Source organism: Excalfactoria chinensis, chromosome 23, assembly GCF_039878825.1.
Source record: "Excalfactoria chinensis isolate bCotChi1 chromosome 23, bCotChi1.hap2, whole genome shotgun sequence".
Lineage (NCBI taxonomy): Eukaryota > Metazoa > Chordata > Aves > Galliformes > Phasianidae > Excalfactoria > Excalfactoria chinensis.
The window spans coordinates 1,294,612-1,315,531 of record NC_092847.1 but is presented as its reverse complement, the minus strand read 5'-3'; the positions used below and the strand labels follow the sequence as shown (position 1 = coordinate 1,315,531).

Genomic DNA, 20,920 nt, shown 5'->3' with positions numbered 1-20,920 from the left:
GCTCCCTTGGCTGCACCCCAACCGGTGCTGCTCCCCAATGGGGTCTGCTCCTGGATCTGTGCTGCGAGGGCATCTCACATGTAACATATCCCCATGGGAGCACCCAGCTCCGCTGCTTGAAGCCCCCAAGCTGGAATGGGGGACACTGCTGTCCCCATCCCCTCCTGAGCAGGACCGTCCCTCTGCTACAAGGGCAGGACACAGAGCTGTTTGTTGGCCCGACCTGTCTGTCTGTCTGCTGGGGCCATGCAGTGTGTTGCAGCAGCGGGTATCATGCAAGTTTGTGTCTGTATGTACAATTTGCTGCCCAGTCCAGGCTGGGTTCAGTTTCTCATCCCCAACAATCAGCCCCTGGGATGCTCTCAGCCTGGGGCAGCTGCCTCCTTGTGGCTCGAGCCCTTGGGATGTCTCTTGGAGGTGGCACCTTGCAGCACAGTGCCCTGAGGGTTCCTGACCAGCACTGCGCCCGCGTCTCTCCGCTGACCTCTGACATTTCCTTCCCTGTCTGTCGCAGATGAGTGAGAGCGAAACCCTGATCAGTATGGTGAACAGGATGGTGGAGAGCTCGTCCCCTAGGGCTCAGCTCTACATGCAAGTAAGCCTTGCTAATGCCCGTGCATGGCAGGCCATGCCAGCCTCCCCATGCCATCCCTGAGGTCATCTCTTGCCATTCTGCTCATGCAAACTCCAGCAATCATGCAGTGCAGGCACATCACGCTCTGGGGGTCCCGCTCGTTCATCCCAGGCTTTGCTAAATCCATCCATGAGCCATTCCAGCCCTGTAAACCCTTGTGATCCTGAGAGCACAAGGTGGGGAAGCAGCGATCCTGAGCTCTCATCTGCGTTCGGGTGCTTTTGTGTGTCAATGTGACCAGAAGGTCGATCTGGAGGAACCCAGCCCATGGATCTGCAATCAAAGCAACATCAGGGAGAGGAAGCATCCCTGCCTGGAGTTTGGAGTGGATGCAAAAGCCTGGGGACATGGGTGCAGCTCAGAGTGCTGATGCTCTATAGGGAGGGGAGGGTGTTTGGTCCCATCCCTGTGCAGCAGGGATGTGCTTCAGGGTGAGGATGGAGCTGTTGTGTTGCCTTTATTGGCTGAACTCTATGCAGGATCTGCATCCACCAGACTCTGGCATTTCCCATGTTCGGGTCTGTTAGGACTGTCCTGTGGTTTTAAATCACTCTGAAGGAGCATCTTGCTTTCTAGCAATAATGATCCCCTTCTTCCTATCTTATGCCTTTCATCTCGAGGTCTTGGAGGCATTTAATTGGTGAGGTCCTATTAGTAATTTAGATTTCCAGGAAAGGCAAATGACTCACGGAGAAGCTGGATGGTAAACAGGTCCTGATGCAGCAGCTGATTTATAGGCTCTCTGACTCCACTCAGTGGGATTACAGCTTAATCTTGTTGCCTTCATTTCCCTGGCCTTGTAATGGTGGTGGTTGTACACCAGGCAGTTAATGAGTCACAAGGCATCTCTTGGCATCAGGCAGAGAGCTTGGCTCAGTGCTGTTCACCCAGCCCATGGCACTGGGGCTCCCCAAGACTGGGGCAGAGGGATGCTCTTCCTCACAGGGCTGCTGGCAGCCCCTGGGACCCCAGAGCCAGGCTGACCCCGTGCTCTGCTTTCAGGTGACAACGCCCTTCCCAGAAGCCTACAGAGAGACCCTGCATGCCTACAAGATAAGCGAGCAAGACACCGATGTAAGAGCAAATGTCTGTGCTGCATGTTCTCAGTCTGTCCCCTGCTATTACCCCTGTCCCCGTGTGCCCTGTTTGCTGTAGGCTAAAACCCACACATTGTCCCATCCAACCAAAGTCATGTTCTATGCCCTGGCTGCATCCTATCTCTCCTGAGAGAGAGATCAGCCCTCTCTCAGCCCTCCTCTTGGCTCTGCTTGAGAACAGATCTGTTTGCATGGATGCCTGGAGCATCCCACACCCCATTTCTGGGCTTTCACTCTTCCCTTTCTCTTTTTCTTGCCTGGAACAGAAGCTGCTGGGGAAGCTCTGTGAGCAGAACAAAGTGCTGCGGGAGCAGGAGAGGCTGGTGCAGCAGCTCCGAGCAGAGAAGGTTTGTGGTGCACATGGTTCTACGTGGTGCTGCTGCAACACCAACAGCCCCAGGGCTGAGTGCATCTGGGGATAAACCCCACTGCAAGGCAATGGGGATGGCGAGGAAGTGGCATGTCCTGATTTCCTGGGGTTCATCTGTGGGCTGGGGGAGTTGTTGTGCTCATGTCATGCATTCATGGCCCATTGAGAAGGGAGAAAGCTACTTCTGCACCAAGATGCTCACAGCTGCAGCGCTTCTTGTTCCCCTCAGGAGAGTCTGGAGAGTGCCCTGATGGGGACACACCAGGAGCTGGAGATGTTTGGGAGCCAGCCTGCCTACCCTGAGAAGCTGCTGCACAAGAAGGAGTCTCTGCAGAACCAGCTCATCAACATCCGTGTGGAGCTGTCACAGGCCAGCACGGTAATGGTGCTGCTCTGCACTTCCTCCCCCCATCCATCCGTCCCTAATGCATGGAGCACCTAGCAGAGCTTGCACCAGGTGACTGCTGCAAAACAAGGGGGCAAATCCACCAACCCAATCCTCTCAACTCCTTCCACAGGCCTTGGCCAACAGCACAGCTGAGTATGAGACCCTGGAGAGCGAGGTGTCTGCCCTGCACGATGACCTCTGGGAGCAGCTGAACCTGGACATCCAAGTGAGCATCCCCCATTGTTTCCAGTCCCATGCAGATGGAAGCCAGCTGGTTCCTCTGCTGAGAGTGAATTTGCAAGCAGCTGCTGGTGCTCAACGCCCTGCTTTGACCTTGCCTAACAGCACGTAGGTGCTGATGAAGGCATTTTGCCTCAGGTGCTAATGAGGGGCTGGAAAGGGCTGGGGGGTTCCACCAGCACCACTCCAGCCTGCAGCTCCCTGTGGGATTTGAGCTGTGGGTGTGATGGCACAGCACCCTCAGGGCCATATCTGCCCCTGCTGAACACCCCCTGAGCCTGCCCCATTGCTGGGATGCACAGGTTGGGATGCACAGGGCTGGGTGGCAGCAGGGGCTGCTCTGACTGCTGCCTTTCTCCCCCTTCACAGAATGAAATGCTCAACCGGCAGATCCAGAAGGAGATCTGGAGGATCCAGGATGTGATGGAGGGACTGAGGAAGAACAACCCATCCCGTGGCACCGACACGGCTAAGCACAGAGGTAAGAGGGCTCTGTCCTTGCACAGCACGAAGCCCAGCATGGCACATCCCTGATGACAGCACTTTTGGAGGCACCGTGCCATGATGCATGCACTTATTTATGCTTTTCTCTGCAGTGGCCATTGGCCCCTCGGGCACCTACAGCTCCAACAGCCCTGCCAGCCCACTGAGCTCCGCCAGCCTCACCAGCCCCCTGAGCCCTTTCTCCCTCATCTCTGGCTCCCAGGGCTCACCCACCAAGCCAGGGCCCAGCGAGGTGAGTGAGCTGGGTTGTGCCTGTGGATCCCTTTGTCACCATCAGGTCCTTCCTTGTCACTTTGCTCACGGGCTTGCTCAAGGTCCAGCGGTGTTCAGCTCACCCACATCCTTGTGAGTTTGAGGTGTAACGTGGGGACTCCCCACAGCCGTGCCAAGCAATGTTGATATCTCCTTGGGGGCTGACAGCTCCAGCCCTGCCTGACCCTACTGGGAGGTGGGAAACACCCCCCTGTGTATGGGGACACCTGGTGGGCAGCAGCCGCTGCGCTCCCTCCTCCTGCCCTGGTCTTTCACTGTGTTTTGTCTCGGTCTCTTTCTAACTCTCTTTTCCTTCCCATCTCTTAGTTTCTCTGCTCTCACGCCTAATGCTCCTCTCCACCCCAGGAACCCGGCCCGCCTCGACCTCCCCTCCCCAAGTCGTACATCCCCCTGGAGCCTCCTCCGACTGTACCTCCACTCCCTAGCGAGAGCCGCCCCTGGCCGTACCCCACCTCCCCTTCCTGGCAGCGAGGCGGCGAGTCACAGAGGGGACAGGTACCAGAACCTCACCAGAGCAGCCCCAAGAAGCGTCTCTTCCCTCCATTCCTCCCTCCCTTCCCAGAGGTTGGGACCAGAGGATGGAGCTGCCCACAAAGGCGATGCTCAGGGGACAGCAGCATGTGGCACTGCCTCTCCAAGGGGCACAATGGGCAGGGTCCCCAAGGCAGCTTCACCATGTCCTCTCCAGGTCCCCTGTGCTGGTGCACATGCTCAGGACAGAGACAGGCTCCCCTGGACAGCTGGAGGAGATGCAAACCTGCTGCAGCCTCTCTGCTTTCCTCTGCCCTCTCCTCTCTTGCTGTCTTTTCACTCCCCTCTGTGCCAAGGGCTCAGCTGGCCTGGGGTGACCACATGAGTACACCTGATCCTAAGGATCTCTGGTGGCATCTCTGCCTGGGAATGGAACCATGTTTGTACTTTGGAAGACAGAACTGTCCCTGCAACCTGATAGTCCTGAGAGGGGCTCAGGATGTTGTGTGCATGTGGGGCTGTGAAAACAGGGAATGTTTGTGCAAGTGGCACACCCAGCATCCATGCAACCACGGGGTACCACAGTCACAGCTGTGCTGATCTGCCTGGTGTAAGGTGTGTTGGGATGTATCATCTTCATGGAGCTCAGCACTGGGCACCTCCATCCTGTAGCTCTTGGGTAACTGCATTACCAAGACAGTGATGGGTGCCTGGCCCCAATGGGTTGGGGTAAGAACTGTGGAGCCCTCCCAGCCTACATCCCCACTGGTGGAGCACGTTTTGGAGCACAGATACTGCCTAGACAAGTGTCTGTATGCCCACCTGCTCCTGGGGCTGTGTGCCACCCCATGGCACTGTGCTGTGCCCAGGCACCCTGTGACTACCCAGCAGAGTGATGGCTCACTGCAAACCCACTTTGTCCCCACAGCCCAAACCAAACTTGGAGCAAAGCAAGAAGGAGACACAGCGAACAGCTGCCTCCGGCCCCACTGCTGAGGGGCTGCAGAGCAGGCAGGAGCAGGAGGCAGAGAAGCAAGCTGCCCTCAACAAAGGTAGGTGCCACCCAGCAGGTCCCCTCCAACAGGCTCACTGAACTGCCCTGGCCAAGAGGAGGAGCATTTGTACAATATGCTGCAGCTCTCTGTCAGCTCTGTGCATGGTCAGGATGCTGCTCTATGTTCCCAGAGGGCTTCAGCTCCATGTTTTGCTTTGTCCTGCAGTGGGCATTGTGCCGCCAAGAACCAAATCCCCAACAGAGGAGGAGGTGGTGCCCACAACCGGGATGCTGAGGAGGAGTACCAGTGGCATGGCCAACGGGCTGGGCTCTCGGGTAGGGGCTGCAGCAAGGTGGGCAGTGCCAAGGGCTGGGCTGGCAGCTGGGGGCTCAGCAGTGCCATCTGGAGTTGGGGGGGGAACGCATTGTTGTGTCTCAGCATCTGGTTGGGAGACACCCAACAGCTTGGGTGTCCCAGGAGAAGGCTGAGCGCAGCAGCCCTTTGCAGAGCGATGCAGCACAGGTAGATAGGGCTGGATCCTGTTGCATTTTGGGGGGGGGGGTGTAACAATGGGCCTGAATTCTCCCCAGGAAAGGCCAAAGAGCGCTGTGTTTGCCAATGAGACAAAGGTGAAGATGAGTGTGGAGGAGCAGATTGACCGCATGAAACGCCACCAGAGCGGCTCCATGAAGGAGAAGAGGCGCAGCCTGCAGCTGCCTGGCAGCCAGCAGCCTGACACCCCCGGCACGAAGGCACCCGCATCCTACAAAGTGGTGAGTCCCTGCACCCACACTGCTGGGCACAAAGCAGGATTGGCTTTGTGGGGTGGGCTGAGGTCCTCGAAGGAGCAGAAGGGACACTTGGGACTGTGGCAGGGAACTGTTTGCTGGGTATGGGGGCTCATCAGAGCTGGGGTCCCCACAGGTGCGTCGGCACCGCAGCATCCATGAGGTGGACATCTCTGACCTGGAGGCAGCACTGCGCTCTGATGAACCAGGCAAAGTGCACGAGACACCCCGAGAGGAGATCGCCCGGCTACGCAAAATGGAGCTGGAGCCACAGCACTACGATGTGGATATCAACAAAGAGGTGAGGACAGGAGCTCCATGGGGATGTGGGCATGGGGTATCCCCCACTGCCCCTGCATTATGTGGGGCCCTCGAGCTGGAGTGAGTGCTGCATCCATGCCAATGCCTGGTGTATTGGGAGCTGGGGGTGGTTGTGTGGGGAATGTGTGTGCTGGGGAGGGGATGAGTCCCAGGTGCTCAGCTCAGCCCTGCACCCAGCTATCCACACCGGACAAAGTCCTCATCCCCGAGAGATACATCGAGCTGGAGCCCGACACACCACTCAGCCCTGAAGAGATGAAGGAGAAGCAAAAGAAAGTGGAAAGGATAAAAACCCTCATTGCCAAGTCCAGGTGAGGTGCAGCACCCGCGGCGTGCGCCCCATCCCCAGCACCCCTTTGCATCCTGCTGAGCCAGCACTGCCCCCACAGCCTGCAGAATGTCATCCCACTGGGTGAGGGTGAAGTGGATGCTCCCCAGGACCCTGAAACACAGCTGCAGGAGCAGGAGAAGAGGATAGAGATCTCGTGTGCTCTGGCTGCCGAAGCATCCCGCCGGGGCCGCATGCTATCAGGTAAGGCATGGAGGAACACGGAGGGTCCAGGGTGTGCACCCGCTGCCTGCCAGCCCTGCAGGAGAGGGACTGCAGGTACCAGATGGGCAGGAGGAATTGCTGCAATGTGGAACAAGCAGATTCAGTGAGTGGGTGACGGACCGGACAGGCAGCAAAGGAACAGGGGCTGTGTACACAGAGAGCATCCTGCATTGCTGTAAGGCACTCAAACCCAAACCAAGTGATGCCAGCAGCTGCCAGGGCAGCAGCGCAGAGCGATGCAGGATGGAGTGCTCACCATCAAAAGCTGCCTACACCACATCCAAAGGAAGAAACCCAACGTGGAGTGCTCAGGGATGGGCAAGCACTGACCATGCCCAGTGATGGCACACAGTGCCCACAGCCTTGTCCAGGAGGAGCCCTGGGGGAGCTCACGTGTGCATGCTGCAGCCGGGCTGTGGCTGCTTGCCCTGCTTCCTCCCTTCCTTCCTCTTGGTTTCCTCCCCCCTCTAACCTGCCCGCTGTGCCTCCACCTCCCCCCTCGCTGCCCTCAGCTTGTGTTCTTCATGCCCTTTTCCCATTTCTTGTTTCCAGCTCAATGCGCTACCCCAAGCCCTCCCACCTCCCCAGCCTCCCCGACTCCACCGACCAACCCCCTCTCGTCTGAACCATCCCGGGTCGCCGACTGCAGCCATTTTATGCGTGTCTGAGCCATGAAGTAAGAACCTTTTCTCTTGTACTTCATCCCATCTTCTCCACCCAGGGATGGGCGGGGGGTGTCACTCCCCCCTGGTGTCTTTTCCACCCGGCCTCCGTCCATCACTGCTTGCTCCAGCTAACACCTCCGAGCCACGTCAGCCCCATCTCCTCCTATGGAACAAGTGCAGTGTCCTCTGTGGTGTGGGGATGCAGCCAGGGACCCCAGTGTGGGCATGGGGCTGAGCAGGCTGCTGCCCCCCAGGAGGTGTTGTCCCCCAGGAGGTGCTGGGCATGGGGTTGAGTCTATGGAGTTTTAATCCAGGTTGCTCAAGGAGCATCTGTAGCACACAGCTCTGCTCCTCTCCCTCCAGCTCAAGCCCTGGCAGCCGCCAGTGCCATCAAGTTCCATGGGGCCACGTTCTAGTGCAGAACTACATGAGCCCTGGCTCAACACCAACCCACTCTGCGCCATCGTTTTTGGTTCTCCTGGACCCTCTTCCCTCCTTCCCATCGATGGCATCACCCCGGGATGGATGAGCAGGAAGGTGAAACCCCGACGCTCTGCCCCATCCTGGAGGAGCCGTGCAGGTGCCGCAAGCGCCATCCCCAAGGACTGGGGACACTGAGCTTCCACCTGGCAGTGGGACACAGCTGTGTTGTCCTGGGTGCATGGAGGGACATGTGCAGCTGGAACAGCCCTGGAGGAGTGCGGCATCCCTCAGCTCTCCGTGCACTGGTCACACAAAGGGGACCGTCTCCACCATGGATGGTGCATTCTCCATGTGCATCTTTGCTCCTGGCTGTGCCCTGAGTGCTTTCAGCACCTTGCTGGAGGGAGGTGCCAGCCCCATCGTAGCTGTATTGGGAACAGGGTGCACTGAGAGGGGACAAATTGGGACACAGATGTCCCAGAGGCTGGGATGGTGAGGGCTGCCCTGCGCAGAGCTATGGGCATGGAGCAGCAGGTGCAGACAGGGACAGGGGATGTGGGGAAGGAGCAGAGAAGCGAAGCAGAGCCAATGGGCCGAGCGGCGAACTGCAGGATGGATGGGGATGGTGACAAGGAGGGGACCGGGCTGGAGCCGTGAATGCTTCCAGGTGGTAGCAATGCTTTTCTCATGGCAACCTCTGTCACAGCCCTGGTGGCCCAGCAGGAATTCCATGGGGCTGCCCACATCCAGCACTCTCCGGGCAGCCCTCTGTGCTGGAGGAGGGGTTCCTTCTCCAGCAGCAACGGGGATGGATGTGGAAACAGGAGGGGGCACCTCAGCTGCGCAGCATGGACTGGATCCCTCTGGTCTCATCACACAGCCTCTCCATTGCACTCCAACCACATCAGCTTGGTCGTTTCTCCTATCTCAAGCCCTACCCTTTATTTCATTTTATTTTCGCTTTCCAAACAGAGGGAAAAACGCTGTTGCTGCCTGAAAACACAGCACTGTATGTGTGTGTGTGTGGGGGGGGAGATGGGCAGTGTCCCCATGGCCGGATCCTGATGTGTGCCCCCTCTGCATCCCCATCCCCTCCCCTGACTCTTAGCAATACTCATAGGATCCCAAACCCCTCCCGCAACCCCCTTAGCTCATAAAGCTGGTCCTTTATTTTGCTATTACATGCCTTAATATATGTTTTATGGAGAATTATACATTTATTATATATATATATATATATGGGATGGGTTTTTTTCCTCTTTGTTTCTGGGAGGTGGTTTAGTGCTGATCTCTCTGCAGGGCTGTCGGCACAAAAGGAAGCAGATTCTTTGCCAATTTATCAGAAAACTGATAAAAAAAATGTCAAAAAAAGACCCTATTTAAAAATAAAAACCCCAATATATATATATACACACATCTATTTTTTTCTGCTTTTATGAAAAGCAAATTTATTTAAAAATAAAATATATATATATATATATATATGGATGCGTGTGTGTAAAGAGATTGTTAAGGTAGGAGATGCCTTTATTTCCCCAGCTGGGGGGGGGTGAGCAGGGCAGAGCCCTTAGTGTTGGGGTGGGGGGTTTGGCTGGGGGGCAATGGATCTCTTTTATGGCTGTAGGAGATGAGCCTTCAGTGTCCTCATCCCATAGCAGCAGTGCAATGGGATGGGTCATTGGGGGCTTTTTTGGTTTACTTTTGTTGGTTTTTCTTTTTTTTCCTTAAAGGAAACGACAAAATATAACAACAGCAACGAGAAAAAGGGACAAAAAAATAACCCCAAATGTTTTGATGCTGGGTTTTGATTTTGGTTATTGCTTTTCATACCACTTCATACAGCAGCATATCGTAACAGAGAGAAGAGTTGGCAATGGGAGGAAATCTATTAACGCACCGTTGGGGGGCAGGAAGGGGTTATTTTGTTTTTTGGGGTGGGTTTTTTGCTAGTGTTAGAGAAATAAAAGTATCTCTGAAACGAGGTGACGGTGGTGGTGCTTGTGCAGAGCTAATGGTTCTGATGTTGGATTGAAGAGGTGTGGGGCAGATAGCCCCATGCTCAAGCTATGTGTGCTCTCCTCTCCTCCTCTTTTGGGCTTCATTTTTCCCCTTGGTGTCTCTATTCCCAGCAGGGATTATTTTGGATGGAGCTGCACAGCCTTCAGCCGGAGCAAAAAATCATGTTTGTAGCTGGCAAACGTGCCAAAAAAACCTCAATGGATTCAAGCATCTGCTTTGCAAACGTAGCTGTGGGATGAAAAGGGGGTGGCATGAACCCCCATAGGGAGATCTCCACCCTGAGCAGCTGTGGGGCCGTTAATGATTTGCAGGATGACGTGGGGACTAAAGGGCTTTCCAAGGGTCACTGCTGGGAAGTGCCCGACACGTGGAGCTGTGGGGCAAAATGGTGACTCTGAGCGACTTCCAGAGTGAGTGGGAGCTGGGGTGGGATGCTCATGGGGTGTGCTGGGGGTGCCGACCCTACAGCAGGGCTGGGGGCGCTGGGGAATGGAGAGGGGGTGAGGGCAAACCGTGTTGGAGCATGAATTGGATGTGATCCATAGGGGGATTGGCACTGTGGGGTGGGGGGTGTGTAAGGAAGGCAAGCAGGGAGGTGTCCGGCCCCTTGTCCCTTCCAGAGCATCTCCTCCACCCTTTGTGTAACCACCTGGGATAGCATCAGGGGTGACTTTCCTGTTTAGTTTACCAGTGTTTGATTCTGCATCTCTCAGCCTCTCTGAGACTGTAGGGTTTACAGCTTCCCCAGGGCTTCAGCGGGGGGAGAGAAATCACAGGGACATTTCTGGGAGGGAATGGGATGGGATGGCACTGCCTGGGAGGTGGGGAGGGGGGGGGAAGAGCAGTGCACCCAAACCCTCATTTCAGCCCATCCTGTGCAGGGATTGGTGTGGGGCTGGTTGGTTTTGGCATCTTCTTCATCCTCTTTGGGATGCTCCTGTACTTTGACTCAGTGCTCCTGGCCTTTGGGAATGTGAGTATGGCCCCAGCCAGTGGGGAACCCTGAAGCAAAAGAGCCATAGGGCAGGGCTGCTCTCACCCCTCCCTGCTGCCTCCTCCCAGATCCTCTTTCTCTCTGGTTTGGTCTTCATCATCGGCTTCAGGAGGACCTTCACCTTCTTCTTCCAAAGGCAGAAGATGAAGGGCAGCAGCTTCTTCTTTGGGGGGGTCCTCATCGTCCTCATGCGGTGGCCGCTCCTGGGCATGCTGCTGGAGGCTTATGGCTTCATCACACTCTTCAGGTCTGCATGGCCCCACACAGCCCAATCCGTGCCACCAGCATCTACCATGGAAGGCTTAACAAGAGCCTTTTGTTTTGGTGCAGGAGTTTTTTCCCCGTGGCTTTTGGCTTTTTGGGCTCGCTGGTGAATATCCCTATTCTGAACAAGGTGAGCAGGGCGCTGAGCATCCCACCTTGTGGGGATGCAGTCCTTGGGGGATAGAAATTGCTGGCATTGCTGTATTAAAGCAGCACTGCGGGCATGCAGGAGGTCAGCATGGTCTCCCTGCTGTTCGTGGAGTATCGTGCTGCTAATCAGGAATGGTTCCTCTTGTAGCTGTTGGAGAAACTGGGTGACAGCAGCTCCATAGTGTGACCATGGGATGGATAATGTCCCAGATGGGACAGCACGAGTGGTCCCTCGTTCCTGCTGGGGGTTGGAGATGGTTGTGCTGCAGGGATGGTGCCTCACAGGCTGCACCAGGCAGGCTTTGTAATTATTATTATTATTGTTATTATTATTGTTGCTGTTGTTGTTGTCATTCCCTCATGTGAGCTGGATTTAATTGTAAAAATTGCGTCTAAGACCATAGTGAGACTGTGATCCTTTTCTGGAGCCTACACCTAAGCCACTAAGAAGCATCATGGCCATGGCTGGAAGTGACATGGAGACCTTCCCATGGCCATGGCTGGAGGTGGCACAGAGACCTTCCCATGGCCATGGCTGGGGGTGACATGGAGACCTTCCCATGGCCGTGGTGGTGGCTCAGAGACCTTCCCATGGCCATGGTTGGAGGTGACATGGAGACCTTCCCATGGCCATGGTTGGAGGTGACATGGAGACCTTCCCATGGCCATGGTTGGAGGTGACATGGAGACCTTCCCATGGCCATGGTTGGAGGTGACATGGAGACATTCCCATGGCCATGGATGGAGGTTGCATGGTGACATCCCCAGTGGCTGCAGCTGCCTTCCCACGCACCCAGCAGGACCGTGGGCTTCGGCAAGCAGAGCCCAGGGAGCAGAGGGAGAGGGCAGGGGAGGTTAGGAAAACACCCATTAAACCACATTAACGTTTCATGACCTGATTGGAGGAGAGTAAATCACCCCTTTGAAACCCGGTGACCACGAAAAAGCAAACGACATCCAAGGTTATGAATTAATTGAGGTATTGGGGTGGGAGGGGGAGCTGATGCACTTGTAGGGCAGCACATGGACACGGGGCCCCGCTGTCTGAACACTCACTTTTCCCACAGCCCTATTTCCCATGGGATGCACCCAGCTGGGAGCAGGGCTTGGTGTAGTGATGGCAGCACAAGTGGGGCTGGTGTGGGGACAGCTCTGTGGGCAGGGGACAGGAACTGCTCTGCTGGGATGCAGAACAGCGTCTCTCCATGAGAGAACAGGTTGGGTAACCCCGCAGCTCTGCAGTCAGAAGAACAAACTCAATGGATACGAGCCAGGATTCTATGAGCACTTGGGAAGCTGGGTGCAAGCAATGAGTTTAATTAAACCAGGGCAATCACATCAAAGCTGGTCCCTGTGCAGATACCTTTCTTAAATGGCAGGAATTAATTAACGGGCTTGAGTTAAACATGTTCCCTCCTGATTGGAGCGCAGCCTGAGCGTGCTGGAGGTGCTGACAGGATCTGCAGCAGGTGGGAGCAGGTTTGGGAACAGCTCAGTTAATGTGGGGTGGTGCTTCCTCTACCACACTTGGGTTCCCAGAGCCCTTTAGCAGGGATGAAGCATGGCAGCCTCCTGAGGTTGGGGTTCTTCTGCTGCTCATGGGATGCTGCTGCCTGGAAGGGGATGTCTGTAGTGTGAGCGCAGGTTGCCCTTCTCCCATTGAATCCTCCTCTGTGGTTTGTTGGTGTGAGCTTGGAGGAAGGCAGAAGGGACTGATCCTGCAGGCATCGTTTCCTGTGGCAAAGCACTCTGGTTTGGAGCTGGGCAGCTGCTTGGTGGGCTTGGCCACTGTGCAGGTGAGTGGGACCCACAGCATCCCTGGTGTGTGGCTGTGATGCTGTGTCTGCTTGCTGGCATCCATCACAGAAGCAAGGGAATCAAATAGGGGGGGAGTCTCAACTCTGCCTGACATCCTCCCATCCCCAGACTGCAATATCAGGTTGGGATGATGTGAGCAAAGCTCCTCCGTGCTGTAAGGCTGCGTGAGAAGAGCTCAGCATTGCCCCTGCAGCTCTGCTCTCCCAGGTGTGAAGGGATAACACCAATGAGTCTCAAAGCAGCCGATGTCCTTGGGGCTGTTTCCCCTGTGCTGCCCTCCAGTAAGCTTAGCAGTGCTCCTTCCTCTGCAGCTCTGTGCACAAATGCTCCCTTTGCTGGTTAGCTGATGCCCTGTGCCAGGTCTTTCTATCACTGCTCCCATGCACCAGCTGCTTGTCCTACTCATGGTGGAAAATGCCTTGTGGGGTTTTTCCTTGCTTAGAGGGAGGTTCCATGCACTGAGGAGCATCCTTGGGGTCCTGTGGACGTGCTCTTCCTGATTACAGCAGAGATGGAAACCCCAGAGCCCCATACCCTGGGTTCACCTTCCCCTGGATGACTCGACCCCATTGGAAGTGACGCTGTACCTCGAAGTTCCTCCTCTGGGGACTTATGAGCACTTGGGATGCCTGGAAAGGGGATTTATGCCTGGTGGCTCCTTGCCAGGGGCCAGGCTGCTGCCTCCTGACCCCACAAGGCTGCCCCTGGTGACGCAGCCCTGGAGCCTGGCATGGGAAAAGACGTCAGGGCTGGGAGAAATGGGGCCATGGCTGATGAGGTGCCTATGGGGTTCAGCCCTCCCCGGCTCCAAACACCAAGACCCAAAGCCCTGAGGGGTTTGGGGTGGAGGAGGCTGTGAAGACCCAGGTTTGGAGGTGAGGTGGGGGGGGGGGAGGCCCTCCTTGTGCCCCCCACATCTGTGTCCCCAGGTGCCAGCAGTGCCCTGAGCAAATCTTGGCAGCAGCTGGAGCACACCAGTGTGTTTGTGTAGCTGAGGGCTCCAAGGAAGGGGCAAATGTGTCATCAGGTTTCTTTTGAGAACGTTTTTATTGCTGCTGCAGTCATTTCCCACTGTGAGGTTCCCTGGATCCTGAGGTCAAATGCTGGGCTTAGAGCCATGGGGCTCAATCCAGCAGCCATGCACCAGAGCTGGATGCTGAGCAAGGAATGGCAGCATCGAGAGCTGGGATCCAGCAGCCCACCTTGTGTGAAAGAGTCATACAACTCCTATAACTCCAATGAGTTCAGCACAAGTCTCTGCTCCCTCACTGGTGTCAGAAAACAAGGGGGAGGGGGGCTTTTCCCCTTTGCAATGCTCAGTGCCTCCATGGGGGCAGCAGCATTGGTAGGTTCATGGCCAGTGTCTGCATGGCCAAGGGGATGCTGTGGTTGTCATTCCCAGCCCCATAGGAAATCCCTATTCCTCCATTTCCCCCTTTCTCTGCTCTTTAGCAGCATAGCTGGACCAGACCTAAGCCTCCAACCCATGTGTCCCCACCACTGTCCATTTCTCCTGCCTGATGGCAACATTTGGCCCATGCTTTGCATGCATCATACTGTCGGTGCTCAGGGCTGACACATAGCAATGCTATCAACTGCAAAGAATGGAGGTCATCAGCTCCCAGCTATTCAGAGCTGCCCTTGCTAGCCCTGATATCTGGTTGTGCCCACCTACAATCATGCTGCCCTCCATCGTGGGCAGCCCAGCACTCCCTCAGCCAACTGGGAGGAGAAACCCATGGGAAGGCAGAAACCCAGCCTATAAAGCATCCTCCCCTTTGGCATGTGGAGAAGTGGCTGGTGAAGGAGGAGACCACGTTGGGAGCACGAGATGCTGACAGGAGGCAGCAGGAGGGTGCAGCAGTGTCTGCTCATCGTGGCTGTTGCATGGAGTGCCGACTTCTTCCACTCACCAGCCCTGGCTTTGCAGAGGTAGAGTTGTTGCTAAAGGAGCACCATGTGCTGGGTTTTGCCATCTCCTTGTTTGTTTGGGGGCTTTGTTTGTTTGTTTGTTTTTTGGCATTAAGGACCACAGAGCTCTCCTCTCTGCTCCTCCAGACCTGCTGAGAAACACCTTCCTTCCTCTCTCTGCCTCTAAGCACACCTCACCCTCCTTGCTTCTCCCTCTGAGCACTGCATGGCATAGCAGCACCTCTCTCTCCATTCCAACCTCCGAAGCCAGCACGACGCCTTCCACTTGCAAAAGCAAAGAGCTTAGCCTCAGGCTGATGAATTCAGCACAGCATGAACCTCCCGGTGTGTGTTGGGTACCCCCGCTGCAGGGTGTCCCCTCCTGTATCCGCGCATCCCTCTACAGGGCTGGGACCCAGCGGGCAGCTGCTGCCACCTAGAGCCCGGATCTCCCAGAGCAGGGAGTCGTGGTCTCTTGGGGGTGCCCCCCACCCTTGCAGCCCCCTCCTCTTCCCCACAGGATCTCGCTGCGGAGGATGCCCTCCATCCGGCAGACGCTGAAGGAGATGGGCATGAAGGTGTCCGACGTGTACCCAGAGCTGCGGCAGAGGAGCGGCGGGGCGGGCGGCCCCCGAAACGGAACGGCTCCCACCCTCCTCACCAACTACCTGGATGTGAGCCCCTCCCCACGCACGGGGGGGTTTATTGCCCCCCCCCCATTCTCTCCCACCTCTCAGGTCCTGTCAGCCTCAGGAGGACCCACCCCGAGTCATTCTGCTGGTTCTATGCTCCTTCCAGACGCAGTATTATGGCGAGATCAGCATCGGCAACCCCCCACAGACCTTCAAGGTGGTCTTTGACACGGGCTCAGCCAACCTGTGGGTGCCGTCCTGCAAGTGCTCCCCACTCTACAGCGCCTGCAGTGAGTGCTGGGGGTGGGAGGGGGGATGCTCTCCATCCTCACCTTTTGGTTTTCCATTGGATGCAGGGAAATCCCTTCATCTCAAGGGATGCTTGGGGATCTTGCTGGCCCTGTTACCCCTTCCCTTGCTGTTTCTGATGCCTTTCTGCCTCTTGCCCAGTTTCCCACAGCCGCTACGACTCCTCCAAGTCACGGACATACATAGCCAATGGCACAGGCTTTGCCATTCGTTATGGGACAGGCAGCGTCAAAGGCTTCCTCAGCCAGGATGTGGTCATGGTGAGGGCACACTCTGAATTCTGGAGCAGTTGGCTCTGCATCCCTTATAAGCACAACCATTAACCCAAAAGTATGGGAGCTCTGCTGGGTTTTACCCCCCCCATCTCCATGCAGAGACCCTTGTGCCCTCCCCAGGTATCGGACATCCCCATCATCCAGGTCTTTGCTGAAGCCACGGTGCTGCCTGCATTTCCCTTCATCTTTGCCAGGTTTGATGGGGTCCTGGGCATGGGTTACCCCAGCCAGGCCATTGATGGCATCACCCCCGTCTTCGACCGAATCCTCTCCCAGCAGATCCTCAAGGAGGACGTCTTCTCTGTCTACTACAGCCGGTGGGTCTCGGGATGGAGAGGGGGTTGATTTGCAGGGCTGTGGGATTGCATCCTCAGAGTGTTGGAGCTACAGCTTGAGGCTTTGAAGAAGCCATGGCTGGGGCTGTGGGACTCAGGCTGGGCCAAGGGTGACTGCAGGAGCTGGGCTGGAATGAAGCAGCACAGTGCATGCCTAAGTAGAGATTGTGGCTCTTTATCCCATCTAAAGATGGATTCTTTAATAATGAATGAGTCCCAAGGATGCTAGCTGCCATCACAGCCTGGTCAGGTTGCTGCTTGAGTGCCCTTGGCACTCTGGGATGCAGCCACCCACAGACCACAGGCTCACAGAGCATCTCTCTCTCTCTTTACAGAGCTTCAAAGTAAGAAGATGAAAAACATGAGCCCTCTGGAGGCAGCACCCACTGACAGCATCACAGACCCCAGTGCTGGTTCCTATAAGCTCCAGCCCTGCACTGAGCTCTGTCCTCACCTGTCCTCAGCACCCACCTGCCCTGCTCCTCACCCCTGTATTCTCACATCCCCTACACTAACCCAGGGTTACTCCTGCTTTGCTACTGCTCACCAGGCTGACAGCACTGCATGCTCCCTGCCCCAGAAACCCCAAGCAAAGGAAGATTGCCCCATTGTGCTTTGCACCCTAGGAATGCTTCTCTGAAGCCTGGTGGGGAAATCATTCTGGGGGGCACCGACCCAACCTACTACACCGGGGACTTCCACTACCTGAGCATCAGCAGGAATGGGTACTGGCAGATCAACATGAAGGGGTGAGGATATGGGGCACATCACCCAAATACTGCCCTGAGCACGCAAAGGTGGGCTTGGGAGGATGGGGCTGTGGACAGTGGGCTGCTTTCTGCCCTCAGAGGGAGAGGGAAGAGAGGGAATGGAGTTGGTTCCTCCAGCACAGAGCTGCACCACGATGATGCTCATCTCACAGTGCTGGGGAATGCAGAGGGGGAGGAATTGTGGGCTGATTCCACTTGGAAGCCGAGGTGGAAGAATTTAACCCCTGTCAGCCTGCAGGAGCAGCGTGAGATGCTGAAACAATTCTGCTTTGTTTAGCTTAAAAAAAATAACAATAATACCACCAACAGCAATAAAAGATACATGATGAAGCCTTGCTTTCACATTTGAGGAACTTGAAGGGAGTGATCCCAAAGGATTTTGTGTGCTGGAGGCACTGGGATCAGCACATGTTCTGCCCAACTGCTGCTTCTGAGCTGTGATCATTATGAGAGCTCAGGGTTCCCCTCTCCCCTCTATCCCAGGGTGTCTGTAGGGGCTGAAACCTTGTTCTGCAAGGAGGGCTGCTCAGTGGCCATTGATACTGGAGCATCCTACATCACTGGCCCAGCTGGCCCCGTGTCTGTGCTGATGAAAGCCATTGGAGCAGCAGAGATGACTGAAGGAGAGGTGAGCAAAGCCTGGCTGCATCCCCACACTCTCCCAAGCCCATCCCCAGGGCTCAGTGCTGCCTCCTCCTCCTCCTCCTGCAGTACGTGGTTGACTGTGAGAAGGTCCCTCAGCTGCCCAACATCTCCTTCCACCTGGGTGGGAAGGTGTACACACTTGGTGGCTCAGCCTACATCCTCCGGGTAAGTTGTGTCTCTGTGTGAGGCTGGGGATGGGGATGCAGGATCCTGGAGTCACAGAGTGATGCTGCTCGTTGTTTCCCCACACCCTCATATGCAGCAGAGATGTCCAGGTGAGCCAGAGCATCAACCTACTGCTGCTTCCTTAGGTTGGGGATATACGGGGCCAGCAGAGTCAGGCTCTTCGTGTATCCCTTTGTGGTAGAAGGGAAATAGGTGTCAAACACTGAGCTGGACATCTCCCTCCTGCCATATCTGCCATGGAGTCTGCTTCTCTCTGCAGCAAACCCAGTACGGGGAGGACATCTGCGTGGTGGCTTTCACAGGGCTGGACATCCCACCCCCAGCTGGACCCCTCTGGATCCTGGGTGCCAGTTTCATCGGGCACTACTACACTAAATTCGACCGTCGTAACAACCGCATCGGCTTCGCCACCGCCCGCTGACCGCCGGGGGGTGCTGGGAGCCAGCTGGGAGGCAGAGAGCATCGCTGGGTTGGGGGGGGGGGGTGAACGATTCAACGCTCAAACGAGAGCAGCGCTTCCTTAAAGCACAACCACCTCCTCTCTGCACTGAAGCAACTGCAAAGCCTCGTGTTCTCCCACTCCAAAACCCCCGCTCTGCTTCCCGAGAGCCTCTATTACCGGGGGGGGGGGGGAGGGAGAGCAGAGCCTGGGAGCATCGCACGGAGGAATCAAAGTGGGATCCTGCAGCTGGAGCTGCACCTCAGGGGGGGGAGGTTTGCAGAGTGATGTGAATTGCTGCTGGCTGGGGCAAGGGAGCTTGCAGGTTGCAGACCCTGCCGAGTGATGTTTGGTCGCTGTTCTTGTTCTTAGATGGGAGGAGGATTAATCAGTATCATCAGGCTGCTTCCAGGGATGGTTCTTACAGCTGGTGTTAACCCTGCCCCTCTCTGTAATTTAATATTAAACAAGCCCAGAGCAGCAGGAAGTTGAGTGTTGTGAGAGGAGGGAGAAAAGAGGAAAAGTTCTGTTCTGGGAACTGGGGGATGAGTGTTCTCAGCTGGGATCCACCATAGCAGCTGCTATGGGGTGGGCAGCACTGCAGGCTGATCTTCTTCGTGTTGAAGAGCTGAGAACCACCAGCTGCAAATCTGAGCCCTTCCCAAAGCCGAGCAGTTGGCAGTGCTCTCATTCAACCTTGGTTGTGGGCTCAGCTGAGCACTGGCAACACCCCTGTGATGAGCATAGTGCTGTGCTGCAGGAGCTTCTCCTCCTCACCCTGCCACCAGCAATGGCTGCTGCTTTCCCAGAGCGGACCCTGGGGATGGCTGGGAGCAATTCTCCTTCCAGCACAGTATGGGATGCTGCCAGCCAGGCTGCAGCCTTGCCAGCCTCCTTTCCCGCAAGGCCCAGGCTCTGAGCGGTGGCCAAGCTGTCAGTTTGTGCCCTTGGCGGGGTGTTGGGCAGCATGTAGCCAAGCCTGAGTGTTTAAACCTCTTACCATCAAGCTGCACATCCCTGGGATGGGAAAGGCACCCTTGCTGCTTTCCATCCCCTTCTTCAGCACTGTGAGGCAGGGAGGGCAGTGGGGGGGGGGGGGGAGGGGGCAGAGGGAAGTGACCCCCCCCCCCCCACCTGCTCTCACCCGCTGCTTCCTGAGCACTGACACAGCGTTCAGCTGCTCTACAGCACAGGAAACCCAGGGAACCGGGAGAGGCAGCCGCTGGGTATGGGGGGGGGAAAGGGAGGGGGGTGGTTCTACACGGGTCAACTCTGGAGCCGCAGCCCTACAGCCATAGGGAGATGCTTGAAAGCGGTGGGGCTCATCCCAGACAGGATGCATCTTTGGGTCTGGTTCTGCTCCTGTTCAGCACAGTCACACGGAGCAGCAGGAGAGAAAAACGTTGGGTCTGCTGCTGGCCCTTCGGCCTGCCCATTAGCACCTCTAATAGCCTGTGCCAGGGCCATTTCCTGGTGCCTGCTGTGCAGAGCTGGCTGCAAGGCACTGCTAACCCGCAACTGCCCCGTATTAACACTTGTGATCGTTACAGGCGAGCAATTAGGCCACGCTCGGCCCAGCAAAGAGGCCGGAGCAATTACGGCCATCCTATTAAATCTGACAGCACTCGCTCTATATATAGCAACGCAGGGAACTGGTTTATTTTCTTCCCCTTCCTTGAACGATTTTCCCCAAGTCTCCATGGTCCATTTAGTCTGTTGCAGCCGCAGCCAGCTGTAAACTTTGGAGGGGGCATTCTGTGCTCGGAGCTGTTATTTCCTTTGATAATGAGCTGAGGCTGCAGTGGTGTCAGTGGGGCTGGCGGGTGGGTGCTGCTCTGTCTTTACCCGCCCAACCTCTCTGCAGCCCACCTGTAAATGCCAGCTGATGTGAGTGTTTAGTCTGAGGCAGCACAGGGAGAACTGGTGGAGATCATAGAATAGGGGTTTTTTGAGTCAGAGGGGACCCAGAAGGATCGGCTTTTGGATTGGATGGGACCCCACTGGGTGCAGCACCTGGTGGAGATCACAGAATTACAGAATACATTGATTTGAAAAGGGCACAAATAAATCACCGAGCACAACTTTTGAGCTGCATGAGACCGACTTGAGTCTGACTCACGGCTGCACGTCACCCAACCCCCAAAGCACAGGATGCCACCCGGTTACCTCGAGGCACAACCAGCACCTCGGCGTGCTGCATCCCCTCCCAACCCCATCCTCACCCCATAACCTCGCTGCAGCAGCCCTGCGCTAGCCTCCTTCTACCCACATTTGAGCCCCGATCCCACAGCTCAGCCCCGATCCCAAAGCCCAGCCGCACGGCGCTGAGCTGCCCGTATCCCCCCGAGACGTCAGCGTTGCCGAGGGGCTCCGGGACGCAGCCCGCAGGTGCGCGGAGCGTTGATACCCGGAGACGGTGAGCACCGCGTTCGGAGCGCTCCCCGGTGCGGG

At 56.3% G+C, this 20,920-nt stretch overlaps 3 protein-coding genes across 16 annotated transcripts in view; all 3 read left to right on the top strand.

Annotated features, from left to right (window-relative positions):
* The window catches only part of PLEKHA6 (pleckstrin homology domain containing A6), a 38,024-nt gene extending 28,772 nt beyond the window's left edge, over positions 1–9,252 (top strand). For 7 of the 14 annotated variants that reach the window (XM_072356008.1, XM_072356003.1, XM_072356002.1 and 4 more), the window contains 16 exons: positions 515–595; positions 1,637–1,708; positions 1,998–2,078; positions 2,331–2,480; positions 2,620–2,715; positions 3,099–3,210; positions 3,326–3,465; positions 3,852–4,001; positions 4,906–5,029; positions 5,198–5,307; positions 5,563–5,745; positions 5,897–6,061; positions 6,259–6,392; positions 6,471–6,613; positions 7,187–7,310; positions 7,663–9,252. In XM_072356008.1, the coding sequence (XP_072212109.1) occupies positions 515–595; positions 1,637–1,708; positions 1,998–2,078; positions 2,331–2,480; positions 2,620–2,715; positions 3,099–3,210; positions 3,326–3,465; positions 3,852–4,001; positions 4,906–5,029; positions 5,198–5,307; positions 5,563–5,745; positions 5,897–6,061; positions 6,259–6,392; positions 6,471–6,613; positions 7,187–7,302 (1,857 nt within the window). In that variant the 3' untranslated portion in view covers positions 7,303–7,310; positions 7,663–9,252. The remainder of the gene's footprint in view (positions 1–514; positions 596–1,636; positions 1,709–1,997; positions 2,079–2,330; positions 2,481–2,619; positions 2,716–3,098; positions 3,211–3,325; positions 3,466–3,851; positions 4,002–4,905; positions 5,030–5,197; positions 5,308–5,562; positions 5,746–5,896; positions 6,062–6,258; positions 6,393–6,470; positions 6,614–7,186; positions 7,311–7,662) is intronic. The other 7 variants (XM_072356013.1, XM_072356015.1, XM_072356010.1 and 4 more) reach the window with 3 other exon arrangements.
* Positions 9,253–10,126: 874 nt separating this feature from the next.
* GOLT1A (golgi transport 1A) lies at positions 10,127–11,336 on the top strand. The gene is made up of 5 exons (XM_072356234.1): positions 10,127–10,151; positions 10,623–10,714; positions 10,804–10,982; positions 11,066–11,129; positions 11,298–11,336. The coding sequence occupies exons 1-5, from the start codon at positions 10,127–10,129 to the stop codon at positions 11,334–11,336; spliced, it is 399 nt and encodes a 132-aa protein (XP_072212335.1).
* A 3,452-nt stretch (positions 11,337–14,788) lies between these two features.
* REN (renin) lies at positions 14,789–18,451 on the top strand. Its single transcript, XM_072356150.1, has 9 exons — positions 14,789–14,899; positions 15,399–15,552; positions 15,677–15,800; positions 15,961–16,079; positions 16,215–16,411; positions 17,056–17,178; positions 17,683–17,827; positions 17,911–18,009; positions 18,290–18,451. Exons 1-9 carry the CDS (start codon positions 14,799–14,801, stop codon positions 18,449–18,451), a joined length of 1,224 nt encoding a protein of 407 aa, XP_072212251.1. The 5' UTR covers positions 14,789–14,798.
* The last annotated feature ends 2,469 nt before the right edge of the window (positions 18,452–20,920 follow it).

Excerpts from the sequence above, each read along its gene's own strand:
- GOLT1A (XM_072356234.1), top strand. The coding sequence starts at position 10,127 with ATGGTGACTCTGAGCGACTTCCAGA. Across the intron at positions 10,983-11,065 it reads GGCTTCATCACACTCTTCAG|GAGTTTTTTCCCCGTGGCTT; the intron begins GTCTGCATGGCC and ends GTTTTGGTGCAG. Across the intron at positions 11,130-11,297 it reads ATATCCCTATTCTGAACAAG|CTGTTGGAGAAACTGGGTGA; the intron begins GTGAGCAGGGCG and ends TTCCTCTTGTAG.
- REN (XM_072356150.1), top strand. The coding sequence starts at position 14,799 with ATGCTGACAGGAGGCAGCAGGAGGGTGCAGCAGTGTCTGCTCATCGTG. Across the intron at positions 14,900-15,398 it reads CCAGCCCTGGCTTTGCAGAG|GATCTCGCTGCGGAGGATGC; the intron begins GTAGAGTTGTTG and ends TCTTCCCCACAG. Across the intron at positions 16,080-16,214 it reads TCAGCCAGGATGTGGTCATG|GTATCGGACATCCCCATCAT; the intron begins GTGAGGGCACAC and ends TGCCCTCCCCAG.